Genomic DNA, 20,874 nt, shown 5'->3' with positions numbered 1-20,874 from the left:
GGGCATATAAAAAAAACTGTGAAATATGAAAGAGATCGAGGAAACTCCAGTGGCACAGAACAAGATTAAGAAAGCTATTTCCCCTGATGAGTTAAAGTATAAAACAAATATGAAATAAAGTTAGTAAAGGCTTACACTTATGTCTATACCACCAAGGGCTCTCTAAAACAGTTGGCCCTTTGTATGATGTTTCCCACTTCACTTGAGTTCAGCTGCAGCTCCAGCGAGGGGAGTTCATGTCTGTTCAATATCTCTCAGGACGTGTCAGAGCTGTCAAGACGCAGGGCTCCAGGAGGATGTTTTCTCGAGATTTCAGCGGAGGGCATGTAGATTGGTTTTGTTTTTGAGTGAGATATTGGAGTTTTTTTTCTTCAGGGGCCAATTCAAATGCTGATCAAATTAGTTTAGAGTACAAAATTATTATTTTTTTTTTACATAATAAATGCAGCTTTAAATGTTTCAATGTTATAATCAGGAAGTATTCTGTCATCACAATAATTCATATATGATAATATAATATCAGATAAAACTAAACTAAAGTAAGAAAATAAGATAGATAATACTTAAAGGTACACTATGGCCCTCCAGTGGTTAAAAAGAAGTGCATGCATTTTGCGGAAGAACGTTGTTTTGGTTGTTCTTCGGTTCTGCGTGACTGTGTGGATGAATATGGTTATTCTACTGCTCATAAAACACTAGGCTTAAGAGATATAACCAGTTTGAAAAGGATCTCAAGCTGACTATATCACTCAAAAAAAAATGTCTCTTTGGTTGAACATGATTCACACGACTGAATCAAATTATTTGGACGTGTCTAATTTTAATTAAGTTTACTCACTTCGCTTGAGTTCATCCAACATGAAGTATTTGAGTTGAGATAACATGGTTCCGTCATGTGGAACCACTGTCCATGATTAAAATCATTTTCAGCCAAAGAGTTCTTTTTTTTGTGTCTATTTAATAGACACACAGAGTTAAAATAATATACTATCAACCTAAACATAGCTTTTCTTTTAACACGAAACCTGATACAATGGTGTTAAATCAAAATGAATGGTTTAAACAAAGTGAACATAAAAAATTTTTTTTTGGAGTGTATCTGCAAACGTATGCTGTAGTTACACCCATTAATACACATAGTACTTCCTTGAAAAAAAATTCCAGCACAGTGCTACAACAACCATAATGAAATTGTCACGGTGTGACAAAAATTCGAGAAAAGACTAAAGTCCTTGTGATGCAGTGTTGTTGTGGAGACCTCCAGTGGACACCCGTCTCTATTGCACTGCGAATCTGTTGCCATGGCAGCAAGGCCAATTGCCCGATTGACAGCAGGTGTGGAGTAATTACAGAGAGTGTTGTGAGAGGGACACGTATTGAGATGGGGCTTTAAAAATAGAGAGGAAGCAGACTGCCTGGTGGTTCTCCTCCCCGCCTGGGGGTTCTCCTCCCGTGAGATACTGTGTTTTTGTCGACGGGTTGTTCTTTTATTGAGGCTGGGCTATGAAGCGGGCGAAGATCGAAGTTGAGAAGTAGAGAGAAGAGAGTGAAGTATTTGTCAGCGAAAACCCAAGGAATATCGTCAGCAGTGGGAAAGACGCAAAGTGATGAGTATTGGATCCGTTGTTTATATGCACTAACACTGAAGTGGTGTTGAGAGTTTGGAAAGTGTGCGGCACGAGTGAATTAGTACACCGAGTGAATTGTTGATCCGTCTCCAACTTTTGCCCGCTCCTCGCTGAATGTGACGATCGCTGCACTCGTCTTCTGCTGTCTCCGGAGAGAAGTTGAGCCCTTGTGAGAGATGAGAGTTGATCTGGTGGGAGAAAGACCGGTGGGTGAGTGCTGGCCCGAATGCACGGTGTGCGAGTGGAATGCAGTGCCTGAAGTGACGATTCACACGGTTTGTGTTATGGAGTGAAGTTCATCGTGTGGAGAAGTAATAGTAGTCTGCTGTGCACTCTCTCCTTACAGTCTTTCACCCGCTGTCTCCAAGGAAGGTTTTGATATATCGAGTGCCCAACTTACCATTTTGAGACAGCCCGGCTCTGTTAATGCTGAATATTTTATATGCTGTTGAACTGTTAAACCCTGCTACATTGTTACAGTGTACAGCTGAAGCGGAGTGTCTCGCTTAAAGCATCCTCTCTGCCTGGTGGTCTCCACACGCTTCTATCGAAAGCCGCTGCCCTGTTCAGAACGAAAGGAGGTATTGCAGCGGAATGTTTCATCTACTGTTGAATGGTTAAATCCTGTTGCATTGTTACAGTGTACAGCTGGAGTGAAGTGTCTCGCTTAAAGCATCCTCCCCGCTTGGTGGTCTTCACACGCCCCATCGAAAGCTTCCGCCCTGTTCAGAAAGAGAGAAGGTATTTCAACTGAATGTTTCATATGCTGTTGAATAGTTAAACCCTGCTACCTGGTTACAGCGCACAGCCGAAGTGGAGTGTCTCGCTCAAAGTGTCCTCCCCGCCTGGTGGTCTCCACATGCCCTATTGAAGGCCTCTGCCCTGTTCAGAAAGAGAGAAGGTATCACTGTCGAGTGCTTGTATACCGTTGAACCGTTGAACCCTGTTGTATTGTTGCAGTACACAGCCGAAGGGAGCGTTTCGCTCCAAGTGTTCGTCCGCCTGGTGGTCCCCACATGCCCCAGTGAAGGCCTCCGCCCTGTTCAGAAAGAGAGAAGCCCTCCATGCCTACGTTGCAAGCCGCTGCCCCTGTTGAGAAGGAAAAGGAATAGCTGCGGCACGTGCCTCAAATCGAAGTGTCTTCCTGTTGTCCAAGGTTCCAGTCCGAATGGGGTCCGTATAACCACGACTTCCTCTTGAGTCCTGTAAAGAGTACTTACCCAGTGACCTACCTAGACGGTGTGAGTTTCCCTCTGATCCCTCTCCAACGAGTTGCAGGGCCGCCCCGATCGTTCTCCCCTCTACGGTCCAGGGGGCCATCGAATTCCCTCTGGTGACAAGAAGAAGATTTTAATTAGGATCTTTCAAATTACTGCTCTTAACTTAATAAAGAAACCTGTTATTCCTTTATTCCCTTGTCTGTCTGGTCCTTGACACGTTCCTCGAGGTGGTACCCGGTCTCCAGGGGTGGGTGCAGTCTGGCTCGGCCCACCCCGACCTGTGACAAAATGACCCTTCACAATAATACTTTACAATCAACTCTGTTTGAGAGCTACTTATGGTAATCTGTTCAATAAAAAATCATACTCACTGCCATCTCCGCGTCACTTTTACAGGTCTCACCATTTCCGAAAAGCCAAGCCAATATTGATTCTTGTTTTATTATGAGCTGTGTTTCATTCTCTTCTTGCCAGCAGACTCTCTTTTTGTGGCTGATCTTGTTGCATATGCATTTGTAGCAGTTTCCCTTTCACACGCAAAATTTATGGGAGGAATCTTGCAAGGTGATTACTAAGGTTTGCACTAGTCAATTTACTGGTATTTGTGCCGTTATTTACCGCCCAAAAAGCATGTCTTGAAGCAACATTAAAGATAATTTTTTACCTTAAATTAATGTTTCCAAAATCGTTTCGGTGGTTCATCAAGTCGTAACAGGGTGAAAGGCACTTCTGCATTCGCTTTGCGGCCCTATATCTGTGTCACGGCAGACTACAAACAAAAGGTGTGAGGACTCAAAAGCTGGAGAAATAAGTATTTATTTAACAAAACAAAACCCAAGAGGGGGAAAACAGAACTAAGTAAATACAAAAACAATAACAGACTATGAACACTCTGGAAGATCTCAGGGAACAGGAAACAAAAGACAACGTACTGACACAGACTGCAAACAAGAGGGAACTAATAAAGGGAAACTAATCAGGAGGGAACAGGTGGATGAACTCAAACAATAATCAGATAACAAGGGGGAGGGATCAGACAATAACACGAGCACATGGCCCAAAATAACAAAACACCCATGTGCAGCACAAGACAGGACAGGCATGTGACATTACCACCTCCCTACGGAGCGGCTAACAGACGCTCCATAAGACCCGGACGGGACGGGAGGGACAGACCAGGGCGGGACGGGGCGGGACGGGACGGGACAGACCAGGGCGGGACGGGAGAAACAAAATGTTTGGGACACCAGAGTGGCCCACAGGGTTCGGGAGGCCAGGACGGAGCAGGCTGTGCAGACGGCCAGAGTGGAGACGACAGTTCATCTGGCGGCCAGGGCGGAGATGACCCCTCGGGCGGCCACGGCACAGGAACAGGCACCACCGGCTCAGGAACAGGCACCACCGGCTCAGGAACAGGCACCACCGGCTCAGGAACAGGCACCACCGGCTCAGAAGCCACAGGTTCGGCGTCGGTTATCCTCTCCAAAAGCACAGGCTCGGCAGACGTGACGTGAACAGGCTCTGCGGCGGCCATCCTGTCCGAAGACACAAGCTCGGCAGGCGTGACGTGAACAGGCTCGGCGGCGGCCATCTTGTCCGAAGACACAGGCTCGGCAGGCGTGACGTGAACAGGCTCGGCGGCGGCCCTCTTGTCCGAAGACCCAGGCTCGGCTGGCGTGACGTGAACAGGCTCGGCGGAGGCCATCCTGTCCGAAGACACAGGCTCTGGATCGGCAGACGTGCCAGGTCGCTGGAGTGGCGCCGGCAGGGTGAGCAGCTTGGGCGTGGCCGGCAGGGCGAGCAGCTCGGACGAGACCGGCAGGGCAAGGTACCAGGGCGACGCGTCAGGGATGGCAGTCACCTCCGGGATGGCCTCCGGGTTAGGAGCCACCGGAGAGGTCATTGAGGGGGCCTTTCTCTTCCTCCTCCGTCTCCGGACCACCGGAACTGGGACCACCGGAACTGGGAGCACCGGACTCGGGACCACCGGACTCGGGACCACCGGACTAGCCACGGAGGGGTTCTTCCTTCTCCTCCTCCGTTTCAGAACCACCGGAACTGGGACCACCGGAACTGGGATCACCGGAACTGGGATCACCGGAACAGAGACCACTCCCCTGGCGATCCTCTCCCGATGGTGAATGAAACCCTCCACCATCGCCTCAAAACTGACATGATCAAAAGCTCTACAGATCAGCCAGTCCATCGGTTCATCCAGCGCATAATTAAACAGATCCCTGCAAGCCTCCTCGCCCAGGTTCAGCCCTTCAGCAGCGCGACGGAACCTCTGACCGAACTCCCTCACCTCCATCCCCTGCTGACGGAGGGAGACCAACTCCTGAAACCGGAGAATCCGCTCCCATTGCGGACAGACTGGTTGCGCCTCTCTTCTCCGCTGAGTCCTCATAATGGTCGGTACGTTCTGTCACGGCAGACTACAAACAAAAGGTGTGAGGACTCAAAAGCTGGAGAAATAAGTATTTATTAATAAAAACACAAAACAAAACCCACGAGGGGGAAAACAGAACTAAGTAAATACAAAAACAATAACAGACTATGAACACTCTGGAAGATCTCGGGGAACAGGAAACAGAAGACAACGTACCGACACAGACTGCAAACAAGAGGGAACTAATAAAGGGAAACTAATCAGGAGGGAACAGGTGGATGAACTCAAACAATAATCAGATAACAAGGGGGAGGGATCAGACAATAACACGAGCACATGGCCCAAAATAACAAAACACCCATGTGCAGCACAAGACAGGACAGGCATGTGACAATCTGCCATAATCCACTATGCAAATTTGCCAGATTTGGTAGCGTTTCTGTAGTTCGAGTGAGACATAAGAAACTACAAATTTGATTTGCTTTACGGCAAGCGTTACAATTGTCATTATTTTGTTTTTCTTCGTTTCTGATGTCGCAATACATCATACTTTCATAAAATCATGTAACAAACTCTACCTTGTCTGTGGACATCGTTATTTCCAAAGCCGGTGCTGGATAAACAGCGAGCGTGCGTGTGACAGTAGGCTGCGATAGGCTAAATTATTTACGACAACGGTTATGGACAATTCCGCTTCCAACCTGTAGGGCCATAGTGAGGGCGACCGAAGAGGAAAAGTTCTTCAGTGTTGCTTTAAACCAGATGCTAATTTGCGCTGCTATTGGTAGATTAAGTTAGTCATTATGGAAATGATCCGGCTACGCCTGAGTTCTCTAATTTCGTGTCGTCAGTATATTACGTGCTGAACTTTCCACTCCTATCGGCACTTTATTGTTATTGCGCTCTCTCGCTAATTCACCCTCTTAAAGGACAAGTTCGGTATTTTACACTTAAAGCCCTGTTTACAGATCGTATCTGATGAAATAGAACGGTTAAGATTAAAATTTGGACACATGCTCCTGTCCCGAGAATTTTAGGTTTATTTCGCTTTTGTGGACCTATTTTGCCAAACGCGTCACACCCGTGATTCTTCCGTTGAGAGCTTGAATAATAGACACTCCAGCCCAGTTGGTGGCGATAATGCACCTTTGCCAATTGCAAGCAAACCACGGGCATTTCATTGAATACACAGAAGAAGCAGAAGAAGAAGCGGCGGAGTAATATCGTAAAGGTGCTGCGGTCTCACAGCACGTCCTATTAAGTCAATGGAGTTGGACAAAAACTACGATAAAACCTGTTGGAATGCATCTTTTTCAGCGATTTTTGATGGAACATATCAGTGAACACCCCCTGACCACTCGGTGAGTTTCACGTCTTTGTAAACAAAAGTTTAATGTGTTTTTAGGACGGAATCTTCCAGTGCATATAGACAACCATTGTGGGGGTGGTGGGGGGAAGCGAAATAAACCTAAAATTCTCGGGACAGCAGCATGTGTCCAAATTTTAATCTTAACCGTTCTATTTCATCAGATACGATCTGTAAACAGGGCTTTAAGTGTAAAATACCGAACTTGTCCTTTAAGTAAATCTGGCCGTCAGCGTACTCCATGTCAAGCTTCTCGCTCGTATACTGTCTATGGAAAAAACTAACTAATGCTGTAGAAACTCTTCTCTATTTACCATAGACAGTATATAAACTGGACACAGCGACCCCATAGGTTTCAACAGAGAAAAGTGAAGTCAATTAGAAGCTCTCACTTCCTGATGGTCGAGCGTACTGCGCAGCCTCAAACTGAGCTTGATGACGTAGATGTGACGTGAGCAACCCGTCTGTCTTCTAGTAGCTGTGCCAAGAGAAATCTGAATCATTCCCTTCCAAATCTTGCAGAGGCGGAGAGCGTGAGTAGGTGTCCATGAGCTAGGAGCAGGAATAACTTTTGCTAAGTATTCTGATTAATTACTTTGTCATTTTGCCTCCACGTCCCCCCGATTGCCCGCAAGCTTCTCCTCCTGTCCATACGGTAATTCTCTACTGTGCGACAGAGAGTCGCGTGGTTATGACGCAATCGTTAGCCTATTTTTACAAAAACTGCATCTACGGGGCCATAACGTAAGATACAAGGTAATGGAGCCTTTTATACATTTTCATGTTTCTTTAGAAATAAATAATGGACAAATGGAGTCTTTAAACACCTCAGATGTAAAGTTATTCGCTGTCAAAGTGACGCCAAAATGAATGGGAGTCAATGGAATGCTAACAGCAGGTGGGGGGCTGCTAATCAATGGCGGCGCCTGGGGAAGCTTCAATGTTTTCCGAAACACTGCCCCCTTGGTAGCAACTCTTCTCTATTTACGGATATGACGAGACACGCATGTATGTATGTACGCAATTTCCCGTGAAAAACAATCTCTACTAGGTCTGAAATATAAACACTTATAATAGGCTTACCATAGTGAATCAGGGTAAGACATAAACTAAGTTTTGGAAAGAAGGATTGATGATGTATTCACTAATTATTTAAATGTCATTATGTTGTTAGTAAACAAGCATTCAGTTTAGCAGAAGAATAAAATAAAATAAAATATAATATAATAATAAACTATTACATCATTGTTAGTTGCATTATTATTCGCATTCAACATTGTTTTGTTCCCAGCTGTTTGACTTTATCCGAACAGACCAGCAAAACATTTTCAGGTCACGACCCATGACCTGTGAACTGGTGAGTGAACTGGATAAGATATTGAGTTCATAGGAGTGAAAACAGGATGACGACTTTATCTGTAAGTAAATAAACTATTTACAGTTGTTTATTTGTTTATTCACAGCAGTGGATTATCAGGAGAGAGAGATAAAAGGGGCGCTGGTGAAATATACAAGTTAAGTGTGGAGAGACGATGGAAAACGAGATATATCCTGCGAGCCATAAAAGAGGAAAACCTGTCTTCCTGTCCTTGGAGCCAGGATTTCCGCAGTAAAGTCCGCAGAGAGCGCTGAGGTGTCGCAGAAACATTACTCCTGTCCCATGACCTCTGCAGGCCTCCACTTCCACTCCGCAGACAGACAGGAGACTGTGAATCTGTAACCTTCCTCTAATACACTTCCACACACAATCCAGAAATAACGACACATAAACAGATGGGAATTTATCAGAATGTTTATTTTTTTTTATAGTTATCATTATATCAGGTATAACACACAAAAATCACAATATGTTTTAGACAAGTTTGGCTCAGATCCTTAATGTTTTTTATTTTTATACAGTAAAACAAACAAAAATGTCAATGAACCTGAAAACAAACTCTGAGAGGTATCGATGGAACGCAAATCTGAAAACTCTCAACAATCTGAAATTCATCAATAATGATACGAATCAAAGCTCATTATAATCATATAACAGCTAGGATGACTGGAATCATACACGTGTCACAATATCCTGTACCTCATGTAAAGCAAACATATTTAATGTGTTAAATATACAGTACAAAGACATTCAGTTCATAAAAGTGTACTGACTCTGTTCTAAGCACCAACTTGTGAGATTAAATTCATGTTTTCAAACCTACAGATCATTTATACAGACAGAGAGACCCGGGAGGGAGAGGGGGATCAGCACCATTTTGAATCAGACGTTCCCCCGTAAGCCTCACCACATCAGCACAACAGAAAGAATTACAAAATACGCATGAAGCATCACAAACAATCAATAAATACAAAAGGAAAAGTCAAGTAAATAAATAAAAAACAGAATAATTCAATTATGATTCAGAAATTCTAATTCAGAAAATCAAATAAAAGGATAAAATCAGTCGGATTGAGAAATGCATCAAAAGCCACAAGTTTGCAGGAATGATTTTTTTTCTTTTTTTTTTTTCTCGAGTTGTACAAGAAAAGATTCACTTAACACACATAAGGTTTTCCAGACAAATGCAATCAAATACGTTTTAGATTAAACCCGTATTTCTTTTTGGAAAAACTGTTATTTTAATGCTTTAAGAAAATTTAATTATTTACTTAATCAAATACCATTAAATCACCTTTTGTCTAAATGCATATCACAAGGCCCAAATGGTGTTAATCTAGACTGTTAAAAAAGTTGTTTTTTTTTCTTTCTGAAAACCTTTGACAACTTAAAAAAAAAAAATAGCACCCAGTAAAATATGCAAATACCATTTACAAAGGTCAGACTTGTAGTAAATATGACACGACCGAAACAACAGAAAAATAAAAATAAAAATGTAATGCCACTGCAATGGTCATCAGCTCCAAAAGAAATGAATCCCATGTTGTTATATATGTTGTATCAAAGCACCACTCTGATAAACCAGACATAAGAATAACTGGACTAGTGAAATCGTCTTCCATTTGCATAAAAAAATTAAACTACATCAGTACCTGAATTAATGCACATGTTCGGCAAGTTGACAATTTTTTTTTTTTTATAAAAGGAATCACAGCAGTTATCCATTTTGGATGGGTGACCTGATAGCCAAGTTACACGTTATTGTTTAAGTCCAATGATGTAGCACCACCCTGGTCATTCTATAATCAGGAACATGAGAACTATCAGATGTCCCGTCAGTAGCTGGCTGAGGGGAAGACGACTGAGCTGGAGAGACATCTGCTGATAGTATTGTAAACAATGTGAAGTAAACAGCGATTTGATTGGCTGCTCTGTAAGTCTGCAGTAGTGGTTTTGGTGAAAAAAAAAAGAAAGAATGAAAGGTTTGTGCCGCTGATTTGGGGCAGGAAGGTGGGAGATTTGGTTATGGCTGTGTAGTTTCAGACATCAAGTTCACCTACAGCACGGAACGGGAGCCTGGGAAGAGAGTAACCGTGCGTTAGAAATGTATGTGAAAATAATTTTAATTTACAGGTGTAAAATGTACATGGTATTATAGTGGTCAGTGAAAGTGCTGATATCTAGAGAGCAGTCGTTGATGGATCATTTTATTTTAAACATGTCAGGTTCACATTTGGACCAGGTCACACCCGAAAATTATAAATTATATTTTTCATTATAAAAATGATGCCTATTTTTAAATAAAATTATATATAATGATTTTCTATTTTATTATTAACATTTCTATGAGCATTTAAAAAAAACACATTGTAAATATCATTTTGAGAACTGAAAATGAAGCCTATTTTTAAAATAAATAAATAAATCATTAAAAATAATATAAAAAAATCATTACATGTTGATACTTTATTTAAAATGTCCAGGTCATATGTTGCAAAAATATTAGAAATAATTATAAATTCTATTTAGCATAATGAAAATGAAGTCCATTTAAATTTTTTTTTTTTTTCATTATATACTTTATTTTAAAGTGCCCCTATTATGCTATTTTAAAGTTTCCTACTGTTGTTTTGGAGTCTCCTACAACAGGTTTACATGCATCAAAGGTAAAAAAGGTTTCATTTTCTCATAATATACATTTGCACATCACCACATTTTCAATGATTCTCTCGTCAGATGAATCAATCTCTCTAAATCCCTCCTTTCTGCGAGCTACTCTGCTCTGATTGGCCAGCCAACTCAGTCTGTTGCAATTGGTCTACATGCCCATTGCCATAAGAACGTCAGCTCTGCTTAACCTGAGGCTTCCTACACCGTAAACTAAACACAGTAACGAACAATGACGTTGATTTTACCATATCAATGCGAGCACGAGTCCGATGATGAAACATTGGAAGCACTAGTCATTCAACCCGAACCTCCATCGCAAGGACAACTCTAGCAGGACGTTTCAGTGATTCACTACTCAGTTTGAGGTACATTATGAGATGTTGCAACTGTAATTCCTCACCATCAGCATTAACAAGTGTATGTCCATCAACAAACCGATTATTTTACTTATACTTATTTATTTACTTAGTATTTTTCTAATTTATTGAGGTGGAAACTGTATCAGTCACAGTGTATACATTAGCCGAGTTCTAGCGTGAATGATTGTAACAAAGGTTGGTAAAACAAATCTTGCTCCATCCTTTATCTTTACTCAAAGTAGTGAGAACGACAGACAATCTGTATTAATAGACATTAATTATACTGCTGTGATATCATGGTAAAGATTCATTTTAACCACTGATTCTTCACATGCTCGTCCTTGGGCAGTGAAAAAAAAACTGGCTTTACTTTCACACTGTAGAGCCTGGCGTCTTCTGGACATGATGCTTTCCAGTATCCACAGGAATCAGCTGTAGTGTTTGAGGTTCAAGTTTTCCTGAAAGTTTTTAAATGTTTCGTCTCTCGATGTCACAACGAAACGGATTATGACTCGTTTGAAAAACGATTAATTTCATTGACTCAGAGTCGACTCTTACTTTTGAAAGACAATAACTTTATATACGGCGAACTTTCAGATTTAAAACTTTGCAGGATGTTTTCATTCACTTAGAGCTATGTTACACACTACATGTAAGGTCATTTTCAAAAATCCATAATAGGGGCACTTTAAACAAGTCCAAGTCACATTTTAGAATTTTTTATAAATTAATATATGTGTACATATTTTTGGTTGTTTTATTATTTCACAAAATATTACAAAATTCATTATGAAAAAGCCTTTTTTTTATATATAAAATAAATAAAATATGATTATATATTACACATGTGTATAATTGTGTCTGAGAGTGTTTGTCTTACCAGAGTAAAGTTATCATATGTGTTCATCAGCTCATCGACGCGATACTGCTCCAGCACCACCACCCCGGTCAGACTGTGGCTCCTCTCCCGGGCGCAGTCCTCACAGTGAACCACATACGTCTTCCTACTGCTGTTCTCACTGGTCACAAACAGCAGGTTAAACACCTCCACCTGTGTACACATGCGTACAGACACATTAAGAAAATGCAATGTGTCATGACAGGATATTATTTGCCGTCATTGTGTCTTGTGGTCCTCACGTCACACTCGTTGCAGTAATACGCTGGCTCATCCTTCACTCTGCTCTGATAGGAGATCTTCTTCCCTGCAGACACCAGCTGGTCCCTCAAAATCTGAATGTTTTTGATGGACTGGAGGAGACAATGTCTAAAAGAATAGACAAGAAGGAGGTGGAACTATAAAATCATTTAAAGTAGGTCTACCTGATATAACAATTTCAACACCGCACTCACTTGATCATCTTGAATGTGTTTGGGTCTGTGACCTTGATTGTGCGGGCAACGTTCCAGGACACGTGAATCATAGGGACGATCGATTTGACTTTCTTGATCTCGTTCCACTCAAAGCGCTCAAGAGCCAGCTGGTATTGATAGGCTGGGAAGACAAAGGGCATATAATGAAAACGAAGTCCTGATATGAAGCATGTGTCAAATATATTTAAAGTAAATGCTTAACAAATGTCTTTGGCGCCTCCTACTGACTCACCGTTTAAAGGGCCCACATTCCAGGCGATGTTGTTGCACCACCCCACGGCCTGGACCCAATGCACAGTGCCAGCGTTGATCCACACAAGGTCACCTGGTCTCTGAATGAAGCGGTACACTGGGATGTTTGAACGGTACAGGTCCTCCAGAACCGGCCACCATGAGCCTGTCAGATAGTCCACGCCATGCCTAACACACAGAAGAGACACATAGCTTTATATTTCAATATATTAGTCATCTAAAATGTCATACTAAGCCTAAGCCATAAAATATCTGAATTAATGTGTGTGTGATCCAAAACTTACTTTTCACAGAAGTCACTGATGGCTTTCCAGTAGTGTTCATGAACAGCAAACCACTCACAGTCTCCAGGGCCAATATTGATGTTCACTGAAGAGAAGTTATTATTTTCCTGATGTCCTATAGAGAGAAATCATAATTTATTTATTTTTAAAAGGGTTGTGCTGTTTTATTTTATACTATACTATACTATACTAGTCCAGGTCACATTTCACAAAATATTGCAAGTCATATTTTGCATAATAATGAAAAATCACTGCACTCTACTGGTAATGAACATGAAGTCTATTTAAAAAAATAAATACAAATATTTATCTATGATACTATTGTGTGTGTTTGGGAGAGTGTGAGAAGGTTTTTTTTATTCTCAACGAGACCAAACTTCAGAAAAACAGTAAAACTTCACAAGGAAAATAACCTGATAAATACCATTTGAAGGGATAGGTCACTCAAAAATTCTGTCATCATTTTTCCAAACCTGTATGAATTTCTTTCTTCTGCTGAACACAAAAGTAGATATTTTGAAGAATGTGGGTAGCCAAACAGTTGATGGTCCCCATTGACTTTCATTGTATTTTTTCCCCCATACTATGCAAGTCAATGGGGACCATCAACTGTTTGGTTCTTTTTGGGTGAACTATCCCTTTAATAATGTCCTATTTCTAAACAAGTTAGGGAGGGTTAGAGAAGTCTCACGAACACATCATGTGTGCGTACACTGACCTGGTGTGCGGCTGCCAGGGACCTTCATATAAAGCTGGACTGTGTTCATACCCAGTATAGTGTGGCCAACATGACTCAGCATGTTGGTGCTGGACGACACTCGCATGAACGCAGGCAACTTCAACAGCTCCTGCAGCTGCGGCTTCCATCTGAAGACAAGTACCCACAATCCTTTACTCACACCAGTGCAAGTCATAATGGCACTCATAAAAAGAAAAATACTGAATCTGTCCAACATTATTTAATGGACGATTGTCAACTAATGTACCAGTGATATCAAAGTGAACTTCTCTCACCGTTTTGGGTCAGATAAGTCAATGTTGGTCCCAAATTTTATGATTTTTCCAACGGCCTTCTGCTCTGAGCTATTAAAAAAATAACATAAAAATAAATAAATACAATTCCATCTGGGCCTGGTAATAGCAATCTATGCATTGCTGAGTGATAGTTTAACCATAGTTTAACCTTTTACCTGGCTGTGGTGATAGAAGACCCAATGTTGACTTGTAAGTTGGATTTTGTCACATTTTTGTTCTCCGATTTGTCTTCCTCATCCTCATCTTCACTGTCTTTCTCTTCCTAAAAATGAAAAAAGAATGTTAGTTTCATCTTAAATTTGTTTGTTTTGAGTGGGGTGTGTGTGCCTGTGTCATTATAGCGACTGTGGCTGTGGGTACCTATCACCTCCAGGCGATTGCCTGGACATTCAGCACCATCAAACTGCAATACCCTTCCTCTAGGGGGAGGAGAAGGGACACTACACGTAATCATTAGTCATTTCATAGAATATGACTTTTTGGGGTGAGGCACACCGTTTTGCCGTCATCACGGTGTTTTCCCATCTAGACTTTCTCACACTTAGGAGACGTGACTCCAGTTAAGTGTGAGATAGCACTGTTTTCTGATATCGCTGAGGCGGTCTTAGTAACCATGCCTACCTGTAAGCTCTCCTGGAAACTGGATGCTTGGTACTGTGCATATTTAGCAATGGTTGTGTGAGATCTGCTACTTTCACAGGGCCAGGTCTGAGCGGATCCTGAATGGTTCCAGTTCTCGTCCGCCGGCTGCTGCACCTGAGTCCTCACCTCCACTGCATGCTCGGAGTTGGCCTCCACCAGGGATTTAGTGGAAAACAGACCCAGGTCTACCAGAAAGAAAAGAAAGTCATGGTCAGAAAAATTCTAAAAGATTCCTATTAGAATTTTATCATGAATTGGATGTGCATTAGTAACAGTAACAGTATTTATATCGTTTTTACCTCTACACAACCACGTCCAAGTGATCTGAGGGCGCGCGCGCATCCTGGTGTGTGACGTGTGCGCACGTTCTGGCTTAAGTCTGCGCAAGCGCCGGAAAGTGTACAAGAGGTAAAAACTATATAAATACTGTTCGTTTTCTCACACAAACCGCTCGTTTCGTGTCTTAGGCTATCAATGTGTACTTACGATGGGGAATTGTTTAATTTGGACTTCTCTGTGCATGCTCTTTGAGGTGGTGACCATAGACCTGCATTATATGACTGACAGACAAGAACGGTTTGACCTAAAAATATCAAAATTGAAACTACTGCGGAAACAAAGACACCTACATCTTGGATGCCCTTGAGGTAAGCTAAAACATACCAAAAATTTATTTCAATGTGAACTATCCCTTTAAAGAAATTAATGTCGTTTTTTGATCAATTTAATGCGTTCTTGCTGAATGAAAATATTAAAGGCGCGGTATGTAAGTTTGGCCACTAGAGGTTGCTTATTCAAAACAAAGAAAAAGCTTGATGACACCGTGAATGAGCGTGGAATCATGGCAGTTGTCATCTTCACCTCAAGAAAACGAGATGTTGTTGAGCTATATAACAATGATTAGTTTTCTGTCGATAAATGTATCCAAACAGTTGCTCAACTGTCTAATAAAACATGATATATTATAGCGTCCTTGGTGTTTCCATGGTTTTTACGCAAGTAAAACTGAAAATTGTTATGCAGGTATGACGCAGGCATACCTATAATGCAGGTATGACGTCATTGACAGGCGAAGTAAAGACAAGGGCCGTTACACTAGATAAAATTGATGATTTTTCTGGATTTAAACATTGTTCTAGTGGTTTTTGGATACTTTAATAAAAAAAATATTACATATTGTGCCTTTAAAGTCAGCTATAATGTTATAAAAGAATCCTGAAAAAAAAAAACATTATGATCCGTTTCAACACTGACAATAAGAAATGTTTCTTAAGCACCAAAAAATGAATTCGCCTCGGTGATTATAAAAGCCTTTCAAAAATGTTACAATTATTATATAATCAATAAATGTAAAAGACATTAACTTCTGTACTTTTGTAATTCATTTGTTTATTAATTAAAGTTTCCAAGACTTTTTTTTGCTGTGACAGTGTCTTTACTGGTAAGTTGCTGTCTCTTAAAGTTCTTCCTGTTTTCTTCTGTCTTTGGTCTGTAAACGAGTGTGTGCGTTTGAGAGATTGTGTTTTCTCACTGAGACGGAGGGATCCAGCCAGTCCTCTGATGACAGTGACAGCATTTTTAGGGTCTGTGCAGAACTGCAGCAGCACGGGAGAGAAAGCGTCCCTTTTACTCTCCAGCTAAAAATACAAAAACATACACACAAAGTAAGAATAGCAAACTGTGACACAATCAAACAGACAGCTTAAATAGTTGTTGTTTTTTGTTACAACAACAATCTTGCCTTTTTTCCTCATGTAGAGCTCTAACATATCCATATAAACTAATGTCTGACAGAGCATATTATCAACAAATTACATCAATAAAACTGATTGGCCTGAACTCACATAAATGCTTGGCGTTGGAGGGTTCAGTTTCTCTCTGGGAATAGGAGTCTCGCTGGAAAGGACAGGCTTCACTGAAAACGCTGGGAGCAGGTACGACTCCCGAAACTTATTGTTGATATTTGCCCCTCTGTCACAGAAATAGAGAGAGTAGATGTATGTGTAAATTGAGGAAGAAGTAAGAAAGAACAGAGAAAAACTAAAGTAAGAGACACGATTCATATTCCCCATCAAAGTCATTATAATAATAACAATTAGATTAGTTTGGTAAATATGCTGTTATGATGGTAGCATGTTGTGAATGTTGCTAGGGTAGCGATGTGTGGCTGCTAAGGTGTTCTGAGTGGCTTTTAGCACATTGGTATGCTTTGCTAAAGTATTTTGAGTTTTTGCTAGGTGGTTGATTACTGGCCCCAAATCAAAACAGCCGATTATGTTCTGGTTCTTAGACATGGCTAAGGTCCCTTCAGTCAGTCAGTTCAAGGCGTTTAGACTTTTAGTCTTTGGCCATTTAGCCTTAGCAAGCACCACTAATAATAAGTCAATCAGAATCATTTGTGGTCTAAAGGTTAAACGTGAACTCACTTGCAGGCTCGAATGACCTCAGCTGCGTTATTACTGATGTTGATGGCATTGAGTGGCATGCTCTTCTGCTCGATCTCCGAGGCGATAAAAGTCTGCCGACTTCCGCTCTCAACCTTGACCAAACGGATCGTCAGTTCTTTCAAGGGAATTTTAGACAACTCCTGCAGATTTAGGAGATTGACCCGGTCTAGAATTGGAGGTCTGTCGGAGAGATTCACAGTAACAGAGGTTTGTGTGCTGGTTCTGGCAGATGTGGATGATGCTCTGGAGGATGTATCAACCTTTACTGTGTCTTTTTTCATAGTCCCTTTTTTAACATCTGTCTCTTTTTCTCTCTTGACTTCTTTGAGTTCTGATTCTCCATCTTTCATGTCAATTTGTTGATTTTTTGGGACAACCTGTTTGGTCCTGATTTCCATTAGTTGCTCATATGAACCTTTAGAGAAGGAATCCTTTATCTCTATCCCTTTCTTCACCGTTTCCTTTTTAGTCTCTCCTCCCTCACTCTTTTCACGATTTTCTCCTTTCATGCTCTTAGCAACTTTTCTTTGAGACCTCACTTGATCTTTGTGTCTGACCCTGTCTCGTTCATTTTCTCTCTCAGTAGAAATGGGGCCGCTGTCTTTCATGGCCTTTGACACGGGCCTCGAGTTCTGAGTGAGTAGTAGCTCACAGCTGTGAACTAGTTTTGCCTGCAGGGTGGCATGAGACATCAGAGGTTCCTTCTCCTCCAGAGATGTGCAGGTTGGGTCTTTATCTGATTCAGCTACTTTGGTCTCTGTTTGTTCATACATCTTCTGCACCTTAGTTTCCTCTTTTTCTCCTGCAATTTCTTCCTCTTTTCCTTCATTTTCTGCTCTCCCTTCCTCTGTTTGACTCTCTTTATCCTTCTCTGTGGGCTGGATCTGTGGTGGTATGACCTGATCTGGGATATATGTTGTTGGAGATGTGGCAGGTGGACTATGCTGGTCTGGAGGGTGGATCTCGGGACCCAAGGATAGAGATGATGAGTATTTCACCCCAACTAAAGAACCTGGGGGAGGCCGACCAAATGGTCCACCCCTGTAAGTGTATCTATGGCTGCCCATTGCTGAGGTTGTTGATTTGAACGTGTCCATTTGGTGCAAGTGCGGTTTGTTGGGCTCAGAGCTGCTTGATGCATTAGGACTACTATCTTTCTGCTCTCCTTCTCTCTTTTCTTCATCCTCTTCCTCAGTGTCCATGGATTTAGAGGACTCAGAAATGCCATACAACTTGGCCAAATCGCTGTGGCAATAGTCAACTCCAGTGCTGATCTCCACTGAGTCTCTAAGTGGAGATGAGTGTGTTGGACTAGGTTGTAGCACTGGCCTTCTCAGAACTCCAATCATATCTTCCTCTTTCCCTTCTTCATCATCACTGAAGTCCGACACTGGAGAGCCCTGCCAGCTCAGAACAGGTGGGCTTGTTGGTGGGTCCAACCTAAGGAGCTCCTCGCTATAGGTGCAGTGAGCCGGGAGAAGGTCTGGGGCACTATTCAACCCTGGGACACTCTCCTTGTTTCTAATGGGTTCTTCTTTGCAAACCCTCTGCTTATCAGGAAGAGTAGGTTTGGACCCACCAACATCTTGGGTCTCTATACCGTCATCATCGGTAGTGTCTACATGGTCAGGCTCAGAAGAGTCTGATTGGTTGTCAACCTCTAAGGCTTTAGTATTGGCTTTGTGGTTTGACTGGCATGGAGAACAATGGTTATTATTGACATGAGATTTACAGGGTGGGATAAATCCAGAGGTATGTTGAGAGAACTCTTCCTCTCTGTGACTGAGATGAAGTGGCTCAGACAGTAGGTCATCCAGGAGAGGTCCAGAATCAATAGGGTACAATGTTCCTAAATTGGGAGATGCTGATTTCGAAGTGGGCATCTCACTCTTCCTGTCTTTATGCATTCCTCGTTTTCTCTCCTCTTTTGCTCTTCTTTTCATCTGTCCCAACTTCCTCCCATTTTGATGTATGTTTTTCTTATCATGCCCTTTTCTTCCTTCCCTCATCTTTTTCTTTTTCCTGTCCTCCAGTTTTTTCTCTATCCTTTCCTTTGTGTCTAACAGCTCTCCTTCTTCCTTTCTTTCCTTCCTCTTTAAACGCTCCTTGTGCCTCCTCTTGGCCTGAATGTGTTTCAAGAGTTCAGTGTCCAGCTTGCTGAGGGAGCTCTTGTGGGTGGATTTGAATTCAGTCTGGTGTTTAGAGTGTCTGCTCTTCTTCATTTCTGACCTCTGTGCCCTCAGACCCCTGTCTGAGGTTTGAGTGGTGGGCTCAGAAGGAGAATCTGAGTCTCTCTGATCATGTTTCCTTAACCCAGTCTCTGGGTTCCTCCATTCTGTGCAATCTCTGACTCTACCCTCAGCACTGCAGTACGGCTGAATGGGACTCCGTTGGCGGCTTATGTGTTTGGATGCACTTGGACGTTTTCTGTCCCCACCCTCAGACTTTTGGGACTCCAGGCTAGAGGTGGTACGCCCCATCTCCTGTAGAGAAACAAATGCCCAAACATGTCTCAAGTCTAAACTTATATGAAAGAGCACCTTAATACACATGATTTGCTTTTTGAAATGTAATCTTCTCTTGCTTTTACTGTTAATTTATATGGACTTGGTTGACTCACACTGCTAGACTTTTGACTATTGATAGAAAATCTTTCAGGCCAAGAACGCCCACTTAGACAGTCTGTGGGTGTGTTGTCTGAGGCTGAGACTAGTTCTTTGTAAACAGGCCATAACATTGAAAGGAATAGTTGTCACAGAAATAAAAATTCTTCCTTTGTTTACTCACGCTGTTGCCGTGTTTTCCCGAGCGGCTCTGTGTTTTCCAGCCAGGCTGTGCTGTGTTGAATCTGGGCTGAGGTACTGAGGTGACTGGGCTGCTGGAGGGGCCAGTGTGCCTCTGTGGTGGGGGGAGCTGGTGCTGCTGATAGTAAGGCACACTGGTTAGGTTTGCTGGTGATGGGCAATCCCAGCCCCCTTTGGCCCCACGGGGATGGGGGCCTGGATGATCTTGGACCGGATGATGGGGTGGCCCCTGTTTGGTGGGTTTCTTGCTGTGGGTCCCCTGGCTTAGGGCAATGTTGGGTGGTGATGGAAGGGAATATGGTCTGTAGATGTGATCTCTCATGACTGAATGACTGGACTCCTTTCAAACAAAAGAAAGAAGGGCGATCATGAGCAGAACAAAGTATATAATTGTAAATTATATATTTAAAGTAATGAGTCTGTGATTAGGGCTGTTAATAAATTGACAGTCTTAATTCACATGTGTGTGTTTAGTGTTATAAACCTTTCTAAAACAGCTGCTGTCTTCCAAGTATATAGAGAAAATCAACTACACAAAAAACCTGAGACCACTGGTCTACCTGAAAGCGAGAGGGGGAAGACCTCTTCTCAGACAGGCTCCAGGGCATTGAGCTTTTGTATGCTGGGCTCCAGGGCCGAGGTGGATGTGATGGAGGTGGGCGGTTGATGAAATATTTATCTCTCGGGTGGAAATTCTGCAGAATTTATCAGGAATGAAGCATTACATCTTAAGGATGTTCTCATTCCGACTAGCAGATGATGCTTAAAGGGGTCATATAATGGTACATGCACTTTTACAAGTTGATTGTACTGAAATATGTGTTGGCAGTGCCTGTACACAACCATCATAAAATGATAAAAATCCATCCAGTGATTTTTTAAAAATCTCCTTATATGTTTTCCCCTCTCTCAAATCAAGCCGTTCGACCGTGTGACGTCACATGGTCGGACGCCCCTCCCACGATTGTTGATTGACAGCAGCGTTTCAACACAGACCCGCCCTCGCTCGTGAGCGAGCGGTCAATC

General features: G+C 42.2%; 1 protein-coding gene across 6 annotated transcripts in view; it reads right to left on the bottom strand.

Moving 5' to 3' along the window:
- Positions 1 to 8,379: 8,379 nt before the first annotated feature.
- Positions 8,380 to 20,874, bottom strand: part of kdm6bb (lysine (K)-specific demethylase 6B, b) — a 39,138-nt gene continuing 26,643 nt past the window's right edge. For 5 of the 6 annotated variants that reach the window (XM_082158349.1, XM_082158350.1, XM_082158348.1 and 2 more), the window contains 15 exons: positions 20,409 to 20,543; positions 19,832 to 20,188; positions 17,024 to 19,527; positions 16,442 to 16,568; positions 16,129 to 16,234; positions 14,577 to 14,782; positions 14,111 to 14,217; positions 13,935 to 14,003; positions 13,639 to 13,787; positions 12,921 to 13,035; positions 12,617 to 12,804; positions 12,364 to 12,505; positions 12,151 to 12,277; positions 11,891 to 12,061; positions 8,380 to 10,057 (listed from right to left, as the gene is read on the bottom strand). In XM_082158349.1, the coding sequence (XP_082014475.1) occupies positions 10,034 to 10,057; positions 11,891 to 12,061; positions 12,151 to 12,277; positions 12,364 to 12,505; positions 12,617 to 12,804; positions 12,921 to 13,035; positions 13,639 to 13,787; positions 13,935 to 14,003; positions 14,111 to 14,217; positions 14,577 to 14,782; positions 16,129 to 16,234; positions 16,442 to 16,568; positions 17,024 to 19,527; positions 19,832 to 20,188; positions 20,409 to 20,543 (4,527 nt within the window). In that variant the 3' untranslated portion in view covers positions 8,380 to 10,033. The remainder of the gene's footprint in view (positions 10,058 to 11,890; positions 12,062 to 12,150; positions 12,278 to 12,363; positions 12,506 to 12,616; positions 12,805 to 12,920; positions 13,036 to 13,638; positions 13,788 to 13,934; positions 14,004 to 14,110; positions 14,218 to 14,576; positions 14,783 to 16,128; positions 16,235 to 16,441; positions 16,569 to 17,023; positions 19,528 to 19,831; positions 20,189 to 20,408; positions 20,544 to 20,874) is intronic. The other variant, XM_082158353.1, reaches the window with a different exon arrangement.

Source organism: Leuciscus leuciscus, assembly GCF_965113295.1.
Source record: "Leuciscus leuciscus genome assembly, chromosome: 24".
NCBI classification, from domain to species: Eukaryota; Metazoa; Chordata; class Actinopteri; order Cypriniformes; family Leuciscidae; genus Leuciscus; species Leuciscus leuciscus.
This window is presented reverse-complemented; position numbering and strand designations above follow the sequence as displayed.